This window comes from Condylura cristata, unplaced genomic scaffold, assembly GCF_000260355.1.
Source record: "Condylura cristata isolate star-nosed mole 26May11 unplaced genomic scaffold, ConCri1.0 scaffold00011, whole genome shotgun sequence".
Classification (NCBI taxonomy): domain Eukaryota; kingdom Metazoa; phylum Chordata; class Mammalia; order Eulipotyphla; family Talpidae; genus Condylura; species Condylura cristata.
Window position 1 is genome coordinate 19,666,833 of NW_004567112.1, and position 20,403 is coordinate 19,687,235.

General features: G+C 55.4%; 2 protein-coding genes across 2 annotated transcripts in view; one reads left to right on the plus strand and one right to left on the minus strand.

Moving 5' to 3' along the window:
- Positions 1-459: 459 nt before the first annotated feature.
- On the plus strand, positions 460-14,580 carry LOXL4 (lysyl oxidase-like 4). The gene is made up of 14 exons (XM_004680554.2): positions 460-743; positions 1,267-1,445; positions 2,251-2,456; positions 4,093-4,131; positions 4,255-4,474; positions 5,044-5,227; positions 5,394-5,548; positions 6,198-6,365; positions 7,232-7,394; positions 9,580-9,823; positions 10,843-10,958; positions 11,591-11,727; positions 12,025-12,136; positions 14,004-14,580. The coding sequence occupies exons 1-14, from the start codon at positions 464-466 to the stop codon at positions 14,072-14,074; spliced, it is 2,274 nt and encodes a 757-aa protein (XP_004680611.1). The 5' UTR covers positions 460-463; the 3' UTR covers positions 14,075-14,580.
- A 3,291-nt stretch (positions 14,581-17,871) lies between these two features.
- Positions 17,872-20,403, minus strand: part of R3HCC1L (R3H domain and coiled-coil containing 1-like) — a 71,157-nt gene continuing 68,625 nt past the window's right edge. The window contains exon 8 of the mRNA XM_004680555.2: positions 17,872-18,653. Within this exon, the coding sequence (XP_004680612.1) occupies positions 18,586-18,653 (68 nt within the window). The 3' untranslated portion in view covers positions 17,872-18,585. The remainder of the gene's footprint in view (positions 18,654-20,403) is intronic.

A 20,403-nucleotide genomic window follows, 5' to 3' on the forward strand; every position in this document is an offset into this window, starting at 1 on the left:
TGCCAGGTGCTGGGGACATCAGCCCTAGGAAAGGACAATGACCCGGCGTAGATATTCTGGCCCTGCGGGGACCCCTGAGGGCTCCCCCAAATGATCTGTATGTGGAAGAAGGGAACAAGTGCCACTTAGTGACCCCTTACCATGGGGCAGGCTCAAGCCACGAGCCTTGTTCACAGGATCGTATTTAATGTGATACTGGGAGACAGGAATTAACCCCACTTTTAAATGAGGCACTCGAGGCTCAGTGAGGTTAAACTCTTTCAGTGTCACGTGGCCAATGAATGCGGCTTAACCCAGATGGAGACCTCAGAGCGCAGACACACACACACGTGTGCAGGGAGGGACCGCAGCTTCCTCTGTCTCTAGTAGCAGAAGAGACCTGGGGCGCAGGGAAGAGGTGGGGGTCACCGTCACGTTTACTCATTCCCCAGGTGCCTGCGCCCAGCTGCCCCGGCACCCCAACATGTGGTCCCCGCCAGCTGCCGTCTCCCTGCTCCTTCTGCTCCGGCTGCTGGAGCGGGCGCCCCCCAGCAGTCCGCAGTCGCTGGGCACCACCAAGCTGCGACTCGTGGGTCCGGGGAGCGGGCCTGAGGAGGGCCGCCTGGAGGTGCTGCACCAGGGCCGATGGGGCACTGTGTGTGACGACGACTTCGCTCTCCGGGAGGCCACCGTCGTCTGCCGCCAGCTGGGCTTCGAGGCCGCCTTGACCTGGGCCCACAGTGCCAAGTATGGCCAAGGGGAGGGTGAGTGCCTGGAGCTGCCTGGCAGGATGACGGGAGACAGTGTGGGCTTCTCTCAGGGCTGGGCTGGCTGGGACCAGCAAGGCACATCAGCTCCCTGCCTAGCCCCTACTGCCCAGCTCCAGTGGCCTTGCCCAAATTCACTTCCTGAGTGCCCCTGCCCTGGCCCTCTCATTCTAGCTTATGGTGAGGCCGCACCTCACAGCTCAACCCCCAAGTTCCTTGGATGTAGCCTCTGGCACACGATGGGTACTTGGAAGGCACTGGCGGGTGGCTGGCGGTGGTGGACAGATGGACAAGCATGCCTAACTGGACTTACGAGGCTTCTTCCCAGAGCTGGACCTGACGCCAAACAGAGGCAGCAGGCAGGGACTAGACACTGGCATCGAAGCGAGCCCCGCCTGCTGCTCAGGCTCGGAGCAGGAACGCTGACAGCTGTGAGGTCCATCCGGGAGACAGCGCCTCGGGCCCGTCTCTGTGCCTGTTGCCGCGCATCTCCTTAGTGTCACTGTCCCCTTTCCCACAGGACCCATCTGGCTGGATAACGTGCGCTGTGTGGGCACAGAGAGCTCCCTGGACCAGTGTGGGTCAAACGGCTGGGGCGTCAGTGACTGCAGCCACTCGGAGGACGTCGGGGTGGTGTGCCACCCCCAGCGCCAGCGTGGCTACCTTTCTGAAAGGGTCTCCAATGCCCTTGGGCCCCAGGTGAGGAAGCTGTTGGGCTCTGAGCTGAGGGTTGGGTCAGGGGACCCGGAGCCTCCGAGGTGATAAGGCTGGAAAAGGGGAGGGCAAAGAGCAGATGTGGACTGAGGCGCATCCCTAGAGCCCTGGCGCCTATTTATGGCCTAGCGTAGGGGCCTCAGCTGGAGGCAGGACAGGCCAGGGGAGCAGAGTCTAGGCCTGCAGGGAGACCATCAAGGCAACAGTAGGGGCCAGGGGCTGTCTCACCCACAAGGCCTGGCCACAATTGCTGCCTCTTCCCGGCACAAACAACCCCAGGCTAAAAACAGCCCTAGCCAAACAGCAGGAGTGGTAGGGCAGGTCTCTGGCTCCTGCCATCCACTTCCGGAACCCTCAGCCTGAGAACAGCTGGGCCTGACCCCCTGGAAACCGTGGGCCAGGGTGGGGGCTCCGTATTGGTTAAGTCGTCTAAGCACTGGAGTGGGGTGGAAGCTCTCCTGGGTCACTGGACCCTGCCGGTGGCCTCAGCATCTGGCCTGCCCCTTCCCTGGGGAGGCCCTTGATCCCTGGTGAAAAGCTCCCAACGACCAGGGGTTCCCGTCCTGAGCCCAGGGAGGGCACAGCTCTGCCAGCTTCTCTTCAAAATTGAGGAAAAGCCTTTGGACAAACCAAGGTTCTGCCTTACTCACCAGACCTTTGAAGAATGCCTCCTTGTCTCGGGGCCTCTGTTTCCCGGTCTGTCCCGGGAGGGGGCCAGCCAGGGTGACCTCTAAGCTTCCCCACCGAGGACGGGCGGGGCTCAGCCGGACAGGGGTCCATGCACCCGCAGGGCCAGCGGCTGGAGGAGGTGCGGCTCAAGCCGATCCTCGCCAGTGCCAGGCGGCACAGCCCGGTGACTGAGGGCGCCGTGGAGGTGAGGTACGAGGGCCACTGGCGGCAGGTGTGCGACCAGGACTGGACCAGGAACAACAGCAGGGTGGTGTGCGGGATGCTGGGCTTCCCCAGCACGGCACCTGTCAACAGCAACTACTACAGGTAGGCCGGCAGGGCGGGAGGCGGCTGGCTGGTGCCAGTGTGGGGCACGCGTGCGTGTGTGTGTGTGTGTGTGTGTTGGGGGGGTGTTCATACTCGGGGTCCCCAGCAGGGAGTGGCGAGATTGGCAGGAGCTGGTGTGCTTAGCAGAGGTAGCCAGGGGGAGCTGGGGTTGGAGGGGAGAAGGTCTACCTGAGGGATGTGGCTGGATTTTCGGGAGTCAGAGGAGAACATTCGGAGACTAAGGATGCGTATTCAGGAGGCAAATACAAGGAAGATGAAAATGAACGCTGGAATCCAGGGAAAACCTAGAAATGGTCAGAAAATAAACATGTTATTTGCCAGAAAGGTAAGAAGAATTGACAGTAGAGCAGAATACTCCCAAGTGAAAATAATTGGGGAACTTGGCACCCCCGCTTTAAAGATTAGCCTTCACTGGGGAGTCCAGCGCTGCCCACTGCCCACGAGTCCAGGCGCCACCCCCGTCGGTCTTCGCAGCCAGGATGTGGAGCCTCAGGGAGCATCCAGACCTTCAGTACCCACACTTGCGTGCTCTGTCAGCCTCACCCCAGGGAATCGCCCCACGATCAGCCCAGGCTGTGATTGGGCCCCTTGTAGGCAAGGCAGGGGAGGGGGGCTTGGAGAGCAGACTGCAACGTTCAGTCAGAACCGTGGCCGGCCTGTCACAAGGTCAGCCTCCAAGTGGGGACCAGCCAGGCCCCCCAGCTCTGTCAGGGGAAACTTGGCACAGTAGCCCCCCCAAACCCTTGCCCCCCAACGCAAAGAAGGTCCCAATAACCCGCCACAAACGGAAGCCGAAAAATTCAAAAGCAAAAAGGTATTTTGAGAATAAGAGATCATATCATAGCTTTTCTTACAGTACATTGCTGTAACTGTCCTATTTTCCTATTGTCAGTCTCTTGCGAGCCTCCTTTATCAGTTAAGCTTTATCAGCAGTGTGTGTGTAGGAAAAAAATGCACTAGTCTCAGTTTCAGGCGGTTGCTGGGGGCCTGGGACCACCCCTCGGGGAGGCCACTGTGTTTCTCATCAAGGGAGGAGTCCTTTGCCCTTGCCTGGCCCTAGTCAGCTTCGTCTCTCACCTGTCTCTGGCTGAGACCTGCTAGTCCTGAAGGCCAGCCGGGGGTCTCCATCCTTCGGGGCACTGCGGTGTGGGCCCTGCACCCACCCAACCTGCTAATTGCACAGCAGGCCCGGCCATGTGCCCTTCACCGTGTGTGGGGCCACCCTAATTCTAGCCTCCGTGCTCTGGGGCATAGCACCGGGCAGCAGGCCCTTCGGCTTGTCAGGGAGCACCATCCCCTGGACCCATCCCCTGGGCCACTCCCTGCAGATTGTCCATCTGGCCTCCGGGGAGGGCGCTCGGAGCCGCCTGACCCAGGGGCCCCGCGCAGGGGAGACTTTGCCGTGGGGCTCCCGGAGGGCCTGGCCAGGCCCAGCCAGCCCAGCCTCCTCCCCTGTGAAGCAGAGGTGGCTGTTGTTGCCAGGCTCGGCGCTGAGATAAGGCATGCAACAGGGTCTCCAAACTACGGTCTGGGGCAGACTCGGGCCTGAGCAGCCTGTGCAGGGGTGGGCTCCTGCACCCATGCCACTCTCGACACCTGCCTTCTCCCCCTGCAGGAAAGTCTGGAATTTGAAGATGAAAGACCCCAAGTCTAGGTGAGGAGTGGCACCCTGCAGGGAGGATACAAAGGGCCTCCCAGGCACCCCCACAGTGCCTTGGCCTCCCCCACCCCCACAGGCCTGAGCTCCTCCCCCACTTGCAGTCTCCCTTTCTTCCAGGCTGAAGAGCCTGACCAGGAAGAATTCCTTCTGGATCCACCGCGTCAGCTGTTTGGGGACAGAACCCCATATGTCCAACTGCCAGGTGCAGGTGGCACCAGCCCGGGGCAAGCTGCGACCGGCCTGCCCAGGGGGCATGCATGCTGTGGTCAGCTGTGTGGCGGGTCCCCGCTTCCGCCCTTCCAAGGCGAAGCCTGTGCGCAAGGAGTCTGGGGCAGAGGTGGGTCCCCCAGGGTTGCACCCCGGCCTGGAGGCATAGACCGCTCTGGGCAGCCCCTGCCCTGTCCCAGGAGGAACTCTCCAGGACAGAGGGGGAGGAGGGACTAACCCCGGTCATAGGTGGGGGAGGAGAGTGAATCACAGAATGTCTTAAGAACCTTGGGATTTATTTAAAAGCGACCAGTTATAGCCCTGCCATAAATGGAAAGCTGACATCACCTGCCAGGACCATAAAAACAGTAATTACATTGTAGCTACATCCCGTGGAGGGCCTCAGGTATTGAACTTGGGCGCAGAGAGCAAGTGCTGTTACAGACACAGCAGTCCCCAGGGAGGCGGTCGCCTCCACTCGCAGGAAGGGTGGAAATGGACACGGCTTCCTCGCGACGTGAGTGGGTTTAATGAACCCCAGGCGACGGTTGTCATTGAAGGGAGGTTGAAAAGACACGTGGCTCCCTCAAGGCGGTGGTGCAGCCAGTCAGAGGCAGGACCAGAGCCGGGATCTGAGGCAACACCTGCTGCTCCTCCTAGGGGCGGGAGGGCTCCCCTGAAGCCAGTGTTCTCCCACAGGAGATGAGGGTGCGCCTGCGCTCCGGGGCCCAGCTGGGCGAGGGCCGGGTGGAGGTGCTCATGAATCGCCAGTGGGGAACAGTGTGTGACCACAGGTGGAACCTCATCTCCGCCAGCGTCGTGTGTCGGCAGCTTGGCTTTGGCTCCGCTCGGGAGGCCCTCTTTGGGGCCCAGCTGGGCCAAGGTGAGTGGGGAGGTGGGGGCCGGAGGAAGCTTGATTCACAGGCCTAGGGGTGGCGTGTGACGGCGGAGGCTGGGGATCCTGCATGTTCCCCTGGTGGGCTGGGGCCCAGGGCTGAATGTTGTCCCCTCTGTGGAGCCTCACCTGGCACCTCTCCCCTCCCCTGCAGGGCTGGGGCCCATTCACCTGAGTGAGGTGCGCTGCAGGGGGTATGAGCGAACCCTCAGTGACTGCCCCTCCCTGGAAGGGCCCCAGAATGGTTGTCAGCATGAGAATGACGCTGCCGTCAGGTGCAACATCCCTAACATGGGCTTCCAGAATCAGGTGAGCTCAGGGCTGGCATAACCTCAGGCTGGGGCCCTGAGGGCCACACAGAGCTGCCATGTGCTCGTGGGGGCGCCCGCCTCAGCCCCTGGAGCTGGTCTGGGAAGAGACCTCTCACCCGCTCTGAGTCTCTGGCTGGTCACAGGCCCCCACAGCCAGGTTCTGGCCTCCAAGAGGTGGCTGTGCTCTGTGAGGGGGAAGAAGGTGCCCAGGACAGAGGGCCACAGGGCTGTGAGTGCTGAGGAGTGGTGCCTGGGTGGGAGCTGGGGGTTCAGAGGTCAAGCTAGTGTAAACTGGGGGTGAGCGCCTCACATTTTTGACTTTGGTTCTCTCTTGTAACATGGGGTTCATTGTCTTGGGATCATTGCGAATGGGACGATAGAGTGAAAGTGCTCGGACATCCTCATATGCAGTAGGCTGTCAGGGAGGAGGAGGGGAAGTGGCAAGATGCGGCCAGGCACCGCCGGCTTTCCCTAGCTGCAGGAACACGAGAGACTAGCTGGCCGACGTGCTCACATCAGATGCAGGCAAACCCAGGGACGGGAGCACCATCCCGGGCCCCAGTGAGCTCACTGGTGGTCCCCAGGCTGGCCGTCCTGGGCACCCCCTGCTGAAGCCACCTGCTCTCACACACCTCTGACCACTGCAGGTGCGCCTGGCTGGTGGGCGCAGCCCAGAAGAGGGCGTGGTGGAGGTGCAGGTGGAGGTGAATGGAGTCCAACGCTGGGGGGCCGTGTGCAGTGACCACTGGGGGCTCACTGAAGCCATGGTGGTCTGCCGACAGCTCGGCCTGGGTTTCGCCAGCCACGCCATCAAGGTAGGTCCTGAGCCAGGGTTGCTAACCCTTTTTGCAGCCTTTTTGCAGTAGTGCCCCGAGTGAAGTCTGGGTCTCAGTGATACTGGGTGCAGGGACGCTATGGTGGACGGGATGACAAGGTTCCCCTTTGAGGAGCCATCTGTCAGGCGTGGGAGGGGAGGAGGGAGCCATCCCCAAACATCCCCACAAAGGCGCGTGGTTGTGTCCACATGACAGAGGAGCAGAAGACGCCAGATGAGGCGGGGAGGAGTGAGCAGCTCTTGCAGACCTTGGGACCCAGGGAGGGCGTGCGGCCGCGGCGGCTGAGTGGCGCCACGTGAAGAGGGAGGCAGGGCAGGACCAGTCACAGGCTGCCGTGGCTCAGATTATTTCGGGCTTTCTTCCGGGGCTGTCTGGCAGTGGGGTGGAGACGAATATGAATAGAGCAGGCTGGGTGAGGAAGGATGCTGGGTCGGACCAGGCTGGTGCCAGTCCTGGGGGAATTAGTGGGTCAATGCAGAAGGCGTGCAGGAAACCAGAGGCTTCGGGCTTGGCTGGGGGAGGCCGCCAGGCCAGGCAGGGAGCACGCCCCGAAGAAGTGAGCTCCGCCGGAGCACAGTCAGACCTGGGGCTGGGGGAAGGCTGCCTGGTGGGCAGCAAGGGGACAAGACCATCTTCTTCGAAGGCGGAGAACGGCCACGTGGGAGGGGGCGGCAGGAAGGCCAGCGGTGGAAGCCAAGGCAGCGGAGTTATGTCTCTACACAAAAGAAATGTATTTATCTTTAGGGGGGTCAAAGCGCAGACTGCCCATCACTGGCTGGCCAGCACGGGTGGCGCTGACCACAGCAGCCCCTCTTGGCCCTGTCTGATGTTGGCTGTTTTCTTAGGAGACCTGGTACTGGCAGGGGACGCCGGGGGCCGGAGAAGTGGTGATGAGCGGCGTGCGCTGCACGGGCACAGAGCTGGCTCTGCAGCAGTGCCAGAGGCACGGGCCGGTGCACTGTTCCCATGCCACCGGGCGCTTCTCGGCCGGCGTGTCCTGCACCAACAGTGAGTGCTGGGGGCGGGGGGAGGGGGCGGGCGGGCTCCAGGCCGGAGGGGCAGCGGGTGCGTGGACGTGGCAGCTCAGCCATAGACCAGCTGCGTGTGGCCAAATCATCCATCCCAGCAGGATGCCAACCCTGTCCTGCCAATCTTGTGGCGCAGCAGTGAATTAACAGGAATGTGTGAAAACACAGGGATACACATCAGTGCTTTTCAATTTTCCTGTCATGACCTATGGTTTTAACAAGTGGAACAGAACAGAAAGCAGCAGCGTATTACATGAGGGTCCTTTTTGCTTGGAAGTGTGTGTGGACGAGGTCACGACAGAAGATGTATTTTATCCTCAGGCTTGCAGTGAAAAGAGGCTGTATATGTATTTTGAGCTGTGGGATTTACCCAAAAGACCGTTTCAAGGCCTTGCTGTGCCCCACAATCTCAGATTCTTGGGGCAGCAGCATCTCTGCTTGACACCTGCCAGCCAGGTCTGTGCCAAATAACTGCCCAGTCCAGAGGCTCCCCGCTGGCACATCCGCGTGGCCACTTGACCTTGTTCCCAGACGAGCTCCAGTGCCAAGACACCCCGGCCTCATCCGAGGCCTCAGGGTTCCTTGGAAGCAGAGGTCTTGGCAGGGTGCTGCCTCGCTGCTGGGCCACAGGCTGTCAGAGCGGGCTTCCCAGCCCAGGGGCTCACAGCGCAGTGGGGTAGCTCCCCCCTGCTCCCCTCCCCGTTCCACTGCCCAGGTAGCCTGCTCCTGACCAGCCGCGGCTAAGGCCATGCCTGCCTCTCCTCTGAGATCGTCCTCGCTTCCTCTCTTCCTTTCCTCTCCTTCATTCTCCTCACAGCCCTCCTCCTTTCCCCAGGGATCTCTAGGGTTTGTCAGCGGGCTTACCCTGGCTCTCTCCAGCACACGGCAGGGATTTCTAGGGCGTGTTAAGTCATAGTGCAGGCAGCAGACAGCACACCTCTGGCCCCACCCCAGCCTCAGCGCCCTGCCCTGAAGCCCTCCAGTGTCTGCAGAGTCAGCTCCAGGCTCCCTCGGTGAGGCTTCTGCCAGAATCAAACTCCCACACACAGGCACTGAGAAGGGGAGCTTTCCTCCAGATGCCACGTGGCGACAGCTGTGGCTCCACACGTCTGGGCCACTGAGGGAAGGATAGCATTGGTGACACTGGCGGCTTCGAGGAGGGCGAGAGCCCTGTGCCAGGGAACGGAACGGCGCATGGCACCGGGGCACGGTGGGCTGCAGTGTGCTGGGCTGGCGCACACAGAGGAGACCAGAGACCTGCTCCCACGACCAGTCAGGCTGGAGCAGGAACCCTGGAGGAAGCCCAGGCCTGGGCTGAGCAGCAGGGCTGCAGCGGCAGAGCTCGGCAGCGGCCGGCCCCCTCCCGGCCTCCCCGGGTCTCCCGGCCCCTAGCACTGACAGCACAGAGGCCCCATCAAGTGACCAAAAGCGCCAAGGAGCTGAGGTCACCAAGTTAGATGCCAGCAGTTGACAGAGGGCTTCCGGGAGCTGCGCCTAGAGGTGCACACAGGCCGAGCCGCACCACAGAAGCGGTTCCAGCTGCCACCCATCAGCTGTTTGCTTACCACAGGCCAGGGATCGACCCCGCAAACGGGTGTAACGTGCTATGATTATCAGCCCCGTCTTGCAGGGGGGAGCGTGAGAGACACGAGGACTAAGCCAGTCACAGGGCTCGTTAACGGTTCAGTCAAGAATCAAGCATAGGGGCCCTCCCTGGTGGCACAGAGGGTTAAAGCACAGCACTGAGAAGCCAAAGCCACTTCAACAAGAGTTCGATCCCTGCCTGCCCCGGAGGTGACCAAATGGTGTAGCAGACCTCTCCTGACCTGCCCGCTGCTCCCCTCAGCAGTGTACTTCGTCGATCTGCCTGTTCTGCTCCCCGCTCTGTCTCTGGTGAATCTTCTCATCGCCCCTGCACCTCTGGCCTGTACCCCAGTTCTGTATGCATAAAGGAATCTTCAGGCCTAGCTCTCATAGCCAGGAGCTTGACCTGGGTCACTGCTCAGGGTAGGCCGCCAGGCAGCTCCTGGGTGGTTAGAGCTGGCGTCAGGGATGGCGACGCTACGTCTCTCGGGCCACCGACAGCTTAGTCTGGGGCGAGCCCGGCCACCTGGGCAGAGCACAGCCCCCCACCCAGCGCCTGCCTCCTGCCCTGCCCCTGCCAGGTGCCCCGGACCTCGTGATGAATGCGCAGCTCGTTCAGGAGACGGCCTACCTGGAGGACCGGCCGCTCAGCCAGCTGTACTGCGCCCACGAGGAGAACTGCCTCTCGCAGTCTGCTGACCACATGGACTGGCCCTACGGCCACCGGCGTCTGCTGCGCTTCTCCTCACAGATCCACAACCTGGGCCGGGCCGACTTTCGCCCCAAGACGGGGCGCCACAGCTGGATCTGGCACCAGTGTCACAGGTACTGCTGGCCGGGCTCGGCCCAGGCACTCTCCTGGGTGGGGTGCTCCGGGAAGACTCGCCCTTCCTAGCCTTGCCCCCAGGAGGCGCTGAGGGGCCCCAGAGCCCCAGCCTGCCCTCTGCATAGTCTCCTCCCTCCCCTGGCTGCACCCCCCAGCAGGCAATGCCAGAGCTGGTCGAACTGGTCTGTGCAGGATGGTAATGGGTGGGCTCTCTGTGGCGGACCTTCGGCCTTTTCTTTAAAGGAAGGCAAAGTGGGGGTTCTTAGGAACCAGTAGACCCAAAATAGACATCACCTCCAGGATGCTGCCTGTGCAGAAAAGCTTGCGGGTTTCTGCGGCAGCAAAGGCCTCCCAGGGATGGTGTGAGCATGGCTACTGAGACCGAGAGCGTTCCTTCCTACCAGGAAGCTCCAGTCCAGACAGCAGGAGAGACAAAGCCTGTGACAAAGAATGAAAAGAGACATTGCAGGCTCCTGCCCCCACCTTCTCCCCACCCCCGCCCCAGAACTCAGACCTGGGTGGGGAAAGCTGACAAGAATGGGCAGCAATGTTGGGACTTGGCCTTGCCTAAGGTAATAAGCACTTTTCCCTAGAGCAGGAGCATAGCTGTCATTAGAACTGGATTGGAAACAATGGTAGTAATTTGGCCCGGGCTGACAGGGAGCGGAGAAAGCTCCCCTCTTCCAGCTCAACTCCTAGGCTGGACCCCGAAGTGCCCTTCCTTCCACCTTGGCTCCAGGCCTTGCAGCGGGCAGCAGCCTGCTGGAGCCTGCCAGGCTGAGCTTTGTCCTCCCTCACCTCGGTGAAGGAGGATCACGGGCAGCCATGCCTGCTGCCTGGCAGGGTCGCCAGAAGTAGGCCATGGGTCACTCTCCCGGGCTCGGAAGAAGGGCACTGCCCTGCTATTGTGATGCTTTTCTCTGGGTAATGATGGGCTGATGCCTCGGTCCTCCCAGCCAGCTCCTCCAGAGTGGGGTATGTCTGCTGCCGCCAGGCTGACAGCCCTCCCCCCCTGCAGGCACTACCACAGCATCGAAGTGTTCACCCACTACGACCTGCTCACGCTCAATGGCTCCAAGGTGGCCGAGGGGCACAAGGCTAGCTTCTGTCTAGAGGACACAAACTGCCCCACAGGTATGTGGTTTCCCGTGGCCAGAGCCTCTTTGCATTCTATTCTTGTCTCTTTGGGATCCTGTTCCCCTCTGCCCCAGCTCAAGGGCCCCAGGCACTTGTCACTCTGGGCTGAGGACAGTCAGCACTTAAGGCAGCTCTCAGAAAGGTCAAGTTCTGTCTGAACTGAATCTTAGGCGGAAGGTGCCTCTGCATTCTCAACACATTTGTAATAGTTTTAAAATGCTCAACACTTTCCCTCTGGGTAACAATTGCAGACCTGTCTCATCTCGAAGTGCGCCCTGAAGAAAACTCCTTTGTACCCCAGTCCCTAGCCCCAAGGGGTGGCCTCTAACTGCATCTCTAGAGGCTTGCATGGATGGACAGAAAGATGAGCAGTTGGGCTGGAGTCTTCCAACCATGGTTTCTAGGCCCACAGGGATGTCCACCAGAGCACCCAGAGAAATGGCCTCTGGCACCCAAGGCAGGTCCTCCGGTGCTGGGCTGATGGTCGGGAGGAATTCTGGCTCTGGTACTCAGGCGGGTCATGCAGCTGAACCCCAGGTCCTGAGGTTCCCGGCTGCCCGCGGCTGGCAGGGCTTCTTGCTCCCAGGTACCTGCCCCGGCCCAGCAACTGCCTGCGCCCTTCCTTACAGGAATGCAGCGGCGCTACGCATGTGCCAACTTTGGGGAGCAGGGCGTGACCGTAGGCTGCTGGGACACCTACCGGCATGACATCGACTGCCAGTGGGTGGACATCACGGACGTGGGTCCCGGGGATTATATCTTCCAGGTAAGGGGGGTAGGCAGGGCTCCCCACAGAAACTCCATTTTCTCCAGATATTCTGCTTGAAGCAGCTACGGTATAGGGGGAAGAATCGAGTCACGAGTCAGGGCACCTGATTAAGTGGACAGTGGACGTGGCCATGAACGCCACGTCCTGGGGTGATCGTACAGCAGCTGAGATTATACACACTGTGTAAGACTCCAGAGGTAGCCTCGCACTTACTTGGAGGTGTGAAGGATGCGCACTCCCCCACTTCACTCAGCCACATTGCCCACTTTCAGTGACCCCCTTCTCTCACTGCAGGTAGTTGTGAACCCCAAATATGAGGTGGCAGAGTCAGATTTCTCTAACAACATGATGCGGTGTCGCTGCAAGTATGACGGGCACCGGGTCTGGCTGCACAATTGCCACACAGGTAACTGGGGGCCACCGAGGGGCTCGGGACAGGAAGACTAAATGGACCAGTGTGCGACTCGGATGTGTGTAAAGGGCTGGGGATGGAACAGGAAGAATCTTCCCAGGGAGATTCCTAGAACCAACTGGTGAGCCATCCGCTCATGCAGTTACCACTTCTGTGTTCTTGTCCTTGAGGCTGTTTGGATTGTGGACAGTTTCCCACTTACCCTGAAATCTTTCCTGTTACCTGCCAGGAATTTCCTCTTTCAGCTCTTGTTATTCTCCCCTCCTCCCTGATGGTCTTTCTTACCTGCCTCTACCCTAAAACCACTGTCTTGCAGGGCAAAGTACCAGTGCCCAGATCTGGGTTCCTCACCACCAGCTGTTACAAAGAGGGGACCATGAAGAACAGGGCTCAGCACACTTGGGGATCAGCAGTGTCAGTCAGAGGAGGAAGCCATGATCCAGTTGGGGATGGGGAGTAAGCACGTAGTAGCTCTCCTTGTCTGGGAGGGAAGTGACTCCTCCTTCATTAAGTTTTGCTTCTGTTTGCTATGGAGTGAGACATTCAGCCCACACCTGCTCTGTAGGGTGGGGGCGAACATTTGTCCATTCAGATGGCACTTACTATGCACACTGTACCAGCCACTCGGATCAGAAACAGAAGGGGAGCGCAGTGCCATACGGGGTAAGCAGACATGCAAAGGGGAACCCACGTATACTAAATGCCCACACTGGTAAGCACTGAGGCTGAGCAAGCTTAGAAAGAAACACCAACGGAGGGGCTCGCAAAGGTTTGCAAAGGCAAGGCGGCTGAGCCAGGCTCCAAGGAGGGGAGGCGTGGGAAGGAGGGCACAGGGCGTGGCTCTAGAAAGCATCAGGGGGTTCCAAATTCGACTCTACACTTCTAGCACTAGGACAGGAAATCTCAACTCCAGAGGCTCTCTCTTTTGTAAACTGAGTCCATGTATATCCCAAGCCCACGGGTCTTTGCAAGGAGGGGTATGATGATTCTTGCTAAAAGGATGGAATGGTCCCGTGGGCTTCGGAGACAAAGCTCAGACAAATGGGCAACGTGATCAGATTTGTTTTTCAGACAGCTCTGGCAACAGATGGGAAACAAAATGAGAAGCAGAGAAGAAATGGCCTATGGGTTTGAATGTGTGTGACCTAGTCGATGCGATGCCATTCAGCGAAAGGGGAGTGAGCAGTCAGGAAAGAGCAGGCACTCGTGGAGACAGTGGAGCTTCCATAATGCTGGTGCAGGCTGCAAGGGGGGCAGGGCAGCCAGGCGGGAAAGAAAAACTATGCTGCTCTGACCCGTCAGGGTCAGAGAAAATAGAGGCCACACTGGGGCGAGAGCATGCAGTTACTTAATGAAGGGATTCTTTACAGGGTGAGAAAAAGTGATGGGTGTTGAGATAGCCAGGGGTAAGAGTGGAAAACACCACTTAGGCTTGAAGGGGCAAAGAGCACCCCGGAGCCCGGGGAGTCTGAGGCACAGACTGTCATGGCCAGTAGAGGGCAAGAAGCAGCCGACCCCTTTCCACTCTGCTGTTGTTTGCCATTGACCTAAAGCAACCAGACACCAGTGGCTGAGGGAGCCAGGGCAAAGCAGTGTCCAGGGGTCAGTCCCTCTGGGTGCGGAAAGAACAAAGGCTGAGGATAAACCTAGAGAGGGGGCGGAGGACAGCGACCAGCACAGCTCATCCCCCTCCACAGCCATCATCCCCAATGTCTTGAAACTACACGCCCACCCGGGTCTCTTCTAGGGGCTGGCCCCACGGGAAGAATGAGTGGGGCAGAATGCATCGTGCTTGTGAGGTGGTGAGGGAAGGGATGAGAGGGTGGCAGGCTGCACTTAGCTGTCTTCTCTTGGCCCACAGGGGATTCATACCGGGCGAGCACAGAGCTCTCCCTGGAACAGGAACAGCGTCTCAGGAACAACCTCATCTGAAGCCATCACTGCGCACTCCCAGCTGCTGCCCACACACCAGATACCTCAGCTTACTGGAGCCATGCTCTTCACGGAGCCCTAACTCAGAGGGACAGGGCCGGTGCCGAGGGCACCGAGAACCTGCTCAGGAAGCCTTTGATGGCAGGATCACTGAACCAGGATGGCACAGCTCCCTCAGGAGGGCTCTCAGGTTGTTCCCCTAGGGCCTTGGCCTATGGACCCTGGCCTCCAGGCTTTGTTCAACTGAGCTCCTCTTCCATACGGAGACCCAATCTTTCCTGTATCTTGCCCTGGTGTCCCGGGTTCAGGAGCAGTTTATAGGAATGGACGATGACCTAATCCCCCATCTAAATGAATGGTGCTTTGCCGATGTCTCAGAAGAGCAGAGGACAGAGGACCAAAAGAGACAGGAGGTGGGGTTAGCTCTCTGCGAGGAGTTCAAAGCAACACAACTTGTGTCAAAGTCACAAGTGGCAGAGAAGTAGGTGAATCCAGCCCCTTGCTTTATCTGTTCTCATTTAGATCTTGCCTCTTCTAATCTCTGAGTCTGTCCTTGTGAGCTTAATTTTAATTCTGCCACGCACATGGATGCTTCTGAGAGCCCCAGAAGCTTAGGCCTCAGGCATCCCCTATGTCCTGACGGGCAACACCAGCAGGGACTGAGTGCTTAAGAAGGGGGAAGATGCACCCAGTCAGCTAGGTAGGGGCCTTCCTGAAGCGCCAGAGGCCACCCAGAAAGACTGCTGGGCGATATGGACCCTGCCCCTGCCAGGGCCTCTGCCAAGGAACTACATGCCACGTACCTGGCAGCCAAGACAATCTCCTTCAAGATCACTGCATCTCAGGACGGGTCTAAGTTTTAGTTCTCAACCAAGCTTGTGGAGTGAACTTTGCATTGAATAAATGTTTGCAATGGAAAGAACTAGGTCAAAGAAGCCACTCATCTCTGTATGAGTAAGACAGGTATGGTGGTGTGGGGGGCGGGGACTGTGGCGACGTCAGAAGGAAGTATTTACTTTGGTTAAGACTAAATTGGGAAAAGGCGACCGACTACTCCTGCTTGATGTGGCTGTGATTCGCTCTTGCGCAGGTAGTATAAACGCCCGTGTGATTCATTTTTTCTCCACTTAGACACACCTCAAAGGTGATCTTTATGGGTCTGACACCAAATAGCAAGGAAGGCTGCTCCTCACAGACTGCTTCAGAGACATGACTCTGGGTAGCTCCTACCACATTAACTCTTTTCGCTCCACTGAGCTGATGGCTGGATGCTCAGGGCAGCGGGTAGTGCTCACACTGTCCGCTACACGTCTCAGATCACATACTCGCCTACTGCGGCTGCCCAACTCCCCGCTCACTCAGCCCTAAACATGGGTTAGAAAGGTTAAGGAATGAAAGGTGGGAGGCAAAAGGTAAAGTCCACGGGTTGTACACAGAGCCAAGCCTGCAAAGCCAGTGAATGGCAGCAGAGTCAGGCCTGCAGTCAGGACAGCTACCCTCTGCAGGGAGGAGCGGGGACGCGCGCTCTCTGTACCCTCTAGGAATACAAAGAACAGCTTTCTTCCTTCTCTCCACTCCCTCATCTCCTTCATTAGGCACAGGGAGCATTATATTTTGGCATGGCAGTTTAGGTAAACAAGGGAAGGACTGATTTCCTGTTGGATCCAGCAAACATCTCCCAAACAGTAACAACATTATACTCACACATGCAGCTAATGGTCTGTGAAAGAATGTGCAGCTAGCGGGGGAGCGTGTGGTGACTGATGACTAGATTCAGGCAGGGAGGTTACCCACAGCTTCTTGCTGGATCGAGTTTCCAAAAGGGCCAGAAAAAGCTGGCAAGGCGGCCAGCCACCGGCTCTGCTCGTCTTGCCGCCCACATCACACGCTTGATAGGTGTAGCCAGTCCTAATTCTTGGAAACAGCTATACAAGGGTTGTGCTGTTACACCTCCCGGCTGAAAGGGGAGGACATGCAAAGGCTGGAGGCTGGCGCGACTTGTAACTAGATGAGGAATGTTAGCAGAATACCAACCACCACATTCCAGGCAGAACCAAAAATGTCAAAAGATTTTCACCTTGGCATACTTAGCCTCTGAGAAACTCAAGTGCTAGGAACCTCAAGTTACTATTTAGAAGCCTAATTTGTTCCTACTTCACAGACCTTCACTCTATGGGAAGTGTATTAGAACAAGGGGGGATGTATCTTTCTGTTGTGAATCGCAGTGATCCTAGGATTTAGACCCGACACGCCTGGAGCACGCGACGGTCTCACCATGACTGTCACACACAGCGAAGGGCGTCCACTGGCTTCCCAAATGGCTGATCAAGGAGCCGATGGCAGCTCAAGTCGTGTCCCCGCTAGCCCAGCTTGTGAAGTGTAGTGACTGTGACCAAGGACTGGATCCTCACCTGACAAGCTTGCTAAAAGACTTAATGGGTAGTGAAAGGCCATCTGACCTCCAGTCAATCCAGCTACTGGGGGATTATAACTAAAACCCCCATTTCCTACTAATGGTGGAAGCAGCAGCACAGCTTAGTTTTCAGTATTGGCAAAAAAAAAAAAATCTTTTTTGCTTATTCTTTTTTGTTAAAGTTATGGTGGCTGATAGCTAGCTGAAAAACAAACAAACAAAAAAAACAAGCTACTAGCCATCTCTCGCCCACCCATAGAAAACATTAATTTGTTAGAAAATTTGAGGACTACAAGGAAGCTGAGTAATAAATGTATCTTACCATTAACAACCTTTATCAGCCAAAATGCTGTCAGGGAGGGTAAGCTAGGAGCGATACCCTTACCGTCCAAGGACCCTCTCCACCTCAAAGAATCCTAACAGAATAAAGGGGCACCTCAGAGGTCTGCTAGCAGTATGAAGCCTGGCCACGATTCCCTAATTTCCCTTCGAATGCAGTCACATTGGCCTTGCCAACCCACCTATCCTTGGAGAAGTCAGTTTGTGAAGACAGAGAGGGGTATGGAACACTGTCCAAAACTTAACCCCCAAAACGTGGGATGGAGGCATTGAACAGTAACAAGAGACACTTCAGACTGACCAAGAATGAGACAAACACTGCTGAGGAAGTCTGGCTTTCAGACCAGAACAGCAGCAGGGATGGGTGGGTCAGGACTGAGACCCAAGGCCAGTGCCATCTGAGAAATACCCGAACAGAGCCCCACCCCACCATGTTCTCGGCAATGCTAATAAAATCCATCATTGTCATGGGCTCTAAATCATACAAAAACGAGGCTGCTGCCCTCACTAAAGAACAATGAGACACTATCTCTGCTGCTGCCCAACAGTGCAGAATTACTTTCCCAAAAACCTTGAGCATGGAGAAATGAGGTGGGTAAAGCCCAAGCTGATGGTGTGGACTCGTTGAGTCCTTCATGGACTCTCTCACTGCCCAGAGGTGTTTGCTTGGTCCTGGCTGCTTTGCGTTGTAAGAATGGTGCTTGTCAATGCCTTTGGCACAGGCCAAGAAGATCACACCAAGAACATGCTGTGTGCCAGATGCTGTCTGTAAGGATGTCCATACTGGACAGAAATGGGAAAAGGCAAGAGGCTGGGCTGAGGGTGCACAAGAAAAACAGGGAGAGAGGGGCAGCCACTTACCAATCCCAGCAGAGAGGCTCTGAAATATACTCAGGGGCAGAGAGATCAGCTCTCTACCTAGTGGAGCTGAATAAAATCAACAGACTCACTGAACCCATGCACAGTAATACGGGGATGGGGGAGAACTGCTCTCCAATTTCTTTGTGGGAATGACAAAATGACAAATACCAGAGTGACATGCAGCATAAAATGGATTTTAATATCTTCCTCTTACATGATAGCACGGCTTCAACTACAACCGGCTCTCCCAAAACTGGTTTCCTATGAGAAATGACGCTGGCATACCTCTGGCTGCCGTGCAGCAGGAGCAACCCCAGGCTCTTGCTAAGGACAAAGTCTGGAGTCCAAACACCCACATCAGGCAGTTCACCAACTCTGGCCTTCTGGAACTGGCAGTGTATATCTTATGACTAGACACGGTTATACCTCTTTGTGCTAACTGCTCTCTCCCCTTTCCCTTCCCCCCAACACTGCCATTCCAGCTTTGTGTGGTTCTATGGAATAAAAACACCCTGCTTTTGCAGGACCTAAATCTCTCATCATTGCAGGTTTGAATCCTCTGCTTGGTATTTGCCTAAAATGTCTTGGAAGTGTGGCCCATGCTAATGTGACCTGCCCTGGAAAGTCACATCTTCCAAGCTTCTTCCTGGCTGGTGCGCAACACAGTAAGCGCAACACGGTAAGCGATTCCAAAGAACTGCATTTAGGAGTGAAGACAGACAGAAGTCTATCTACTTTCCACACTCTTATCAGTCCTTGTCTTGATCGCTGTTATCTCTTTCCTTCATCAGCATGCACATCTGCTTTTACACAGAGGTCGTGAAGGATCCTCTTAGCTGGAAGAGGATGGAAATTATTTTCTGAATTCATGGAGTTAATCCCTTTCATTGAGTGATGTTCAAACTTCAGACTGGTCTCTGCCTTCCCAGATGTCTTCCCGTTGCTTGGCTTCTAACCGTTTTCTCTCTGTAAGTGAGGGCAGTGTTAGGAATGGTAGCATTTCTTTATAACCAGTGACTTTCCTTTCATCCAAACTTTAATCATGAGACAGGTGGATTTCCTAGCCTTCTCTTGCCTGATTAAGAGTTTATATCTTTAACTTTCCAGGTGCTTGAAACAGTACTATAATAAAAAAGAAAGATCTGAGACTAATGGAAATAAAAAGTGTATGGAATACCTAGCAGGACCAGATGCTTGTCTTACTTTAATTCTACTTCTCAACTGTGTTAGTGCTTTAATACGGTTGCCCATTATTACCGGTTTACTAATACTTACTAATATTTCAATAGGAATGAAAGTTTCAATATTATTCTTCTACCTTCTTGTTCAACTGGAAATAGTAATAGAGCTTTATTCACAGTTCCCTACGACAGCCTTTCAGAAGTTTCAGAAGCAAGTCAAATTTTATTTTCAGGGTACTGCCAGGAACCAAAAATCTTACAGAACATACAATTCTGTAAGAAAAAATTCTGAAAAAGAAATGACCACATATAATGGAGTTTGGAAAACTAGGACTAGTTTTAAAAACTAAAAATGTACAAATCTGGGCAATCTACCCTCATTTAACACAAATGCTTAATTCTCCATTTAACACTCACCAAGACCTTAGAAAATAGTCCATACATGTTTGGCAGCTCAAGCATTTTGTCACGTAACATAATACTAGTTCTAATTTCTTGGCAAGTTATTTATCTTGATACCATGAAATACAGATGATAAGCTTAGTAAGTGTTTCCTTCCAAGGGCTACTATTTCAGATGACATCTGAAAAGATCCTGCTAATCATGAACCAGGAGGATTAGAGAAATCAAGGAAAGTTTAGAATTAACACCTGCTATTTTGACATTATCTTTCCAGTTAGTTGGATCTCTTCTGATATTCCTACACTACATTTGACTTGTACTTTGAGAGCAAAGAACTTGGTCAGGAAGTTCTGGCACTTGGAAAAGTAAGAAATTTGCTGCTATTGGGGCACCATCTTGTGGCATTATCAGAATATAGCAGCCAAGTTGCAAGAGGCAAAAAATGGGGGTCAGCAAAATCCAACTCAAAGGTCGCTAACACCATGTCCTGTGACTCAGCTTCAAGGCAGGCTTGCGGGAAGGTGGAATTCTCCTGGGAAGAGCACCAAGGGAAATGGCTTGTCTAAGCAATTCCAGGATTTCCTAGGAAGATACTCTAGGTTGGATTCTTACAAATACAGAAAAGTTATGAAGGGATGGAAAGGCAGAGGTAGCTTTGGATGAAGGCAAAGCTGGTTCTGGATTCCAAGGAAAAGTGAAAAGACCAAAATACTGAATTGTTAGAACTCAAAATCTAACATTAAGCTTGGGAACTTAAATCAAAAAGGCAATAGGGAAAGTTTTAAGAAATCCAGAAGCAGTAGAAAATACAATGACTAGACTGTAATTCTAAAGTCAAAGCAGCTCTGAAAAACAGTGTTTTTTTTTTTAGTTTGGTGACAAACCTCAGTTAGTGGTAAATGTAATGTGAAAGGATACAACCCTGCTTGTAGTCTTTACAGATGCCATTTAGTGTGAATAAGTTACACAGTGCTGCAGAAATACTCTCAATGTACCTGATTTTGGCATCATGAAATTTATATTAAGATAAATGTTACTTACCTTTCTAAAATTCTGAATTTTAGAAAATTTAAATTCTAAAATAAAAATTCCAAAACATTTCCTACCCCAAATGTTTTCTAACAAAAGAATGT

Excerpts from the sequence above, each read along its gene's own strand:
- LOXL4 (XM_004680554.2), top strand. The coding sequence starts at position 464 with ATGTGGTCCCCGCCAGCTGCCGTCTCCCTGCTCCTTCTGCTCCGGCTG. Across the intron at positions 4,132-4,254 it reads ATGAAAGACCCCAAGTCTAG|GCTGAAGAGCCTGACCAGGA; the intron begins GTGAGGAGTGGC and ends CCTTTCTTCCAG. Across the intron at positions 6,366-7,231 it reads TCGCCAGCCACGCCATCAAG|GAGACCTGGTACTGGCAGGG; the intron begins GTAGGTCCTGAG and ends CTGTTTTCTTAG.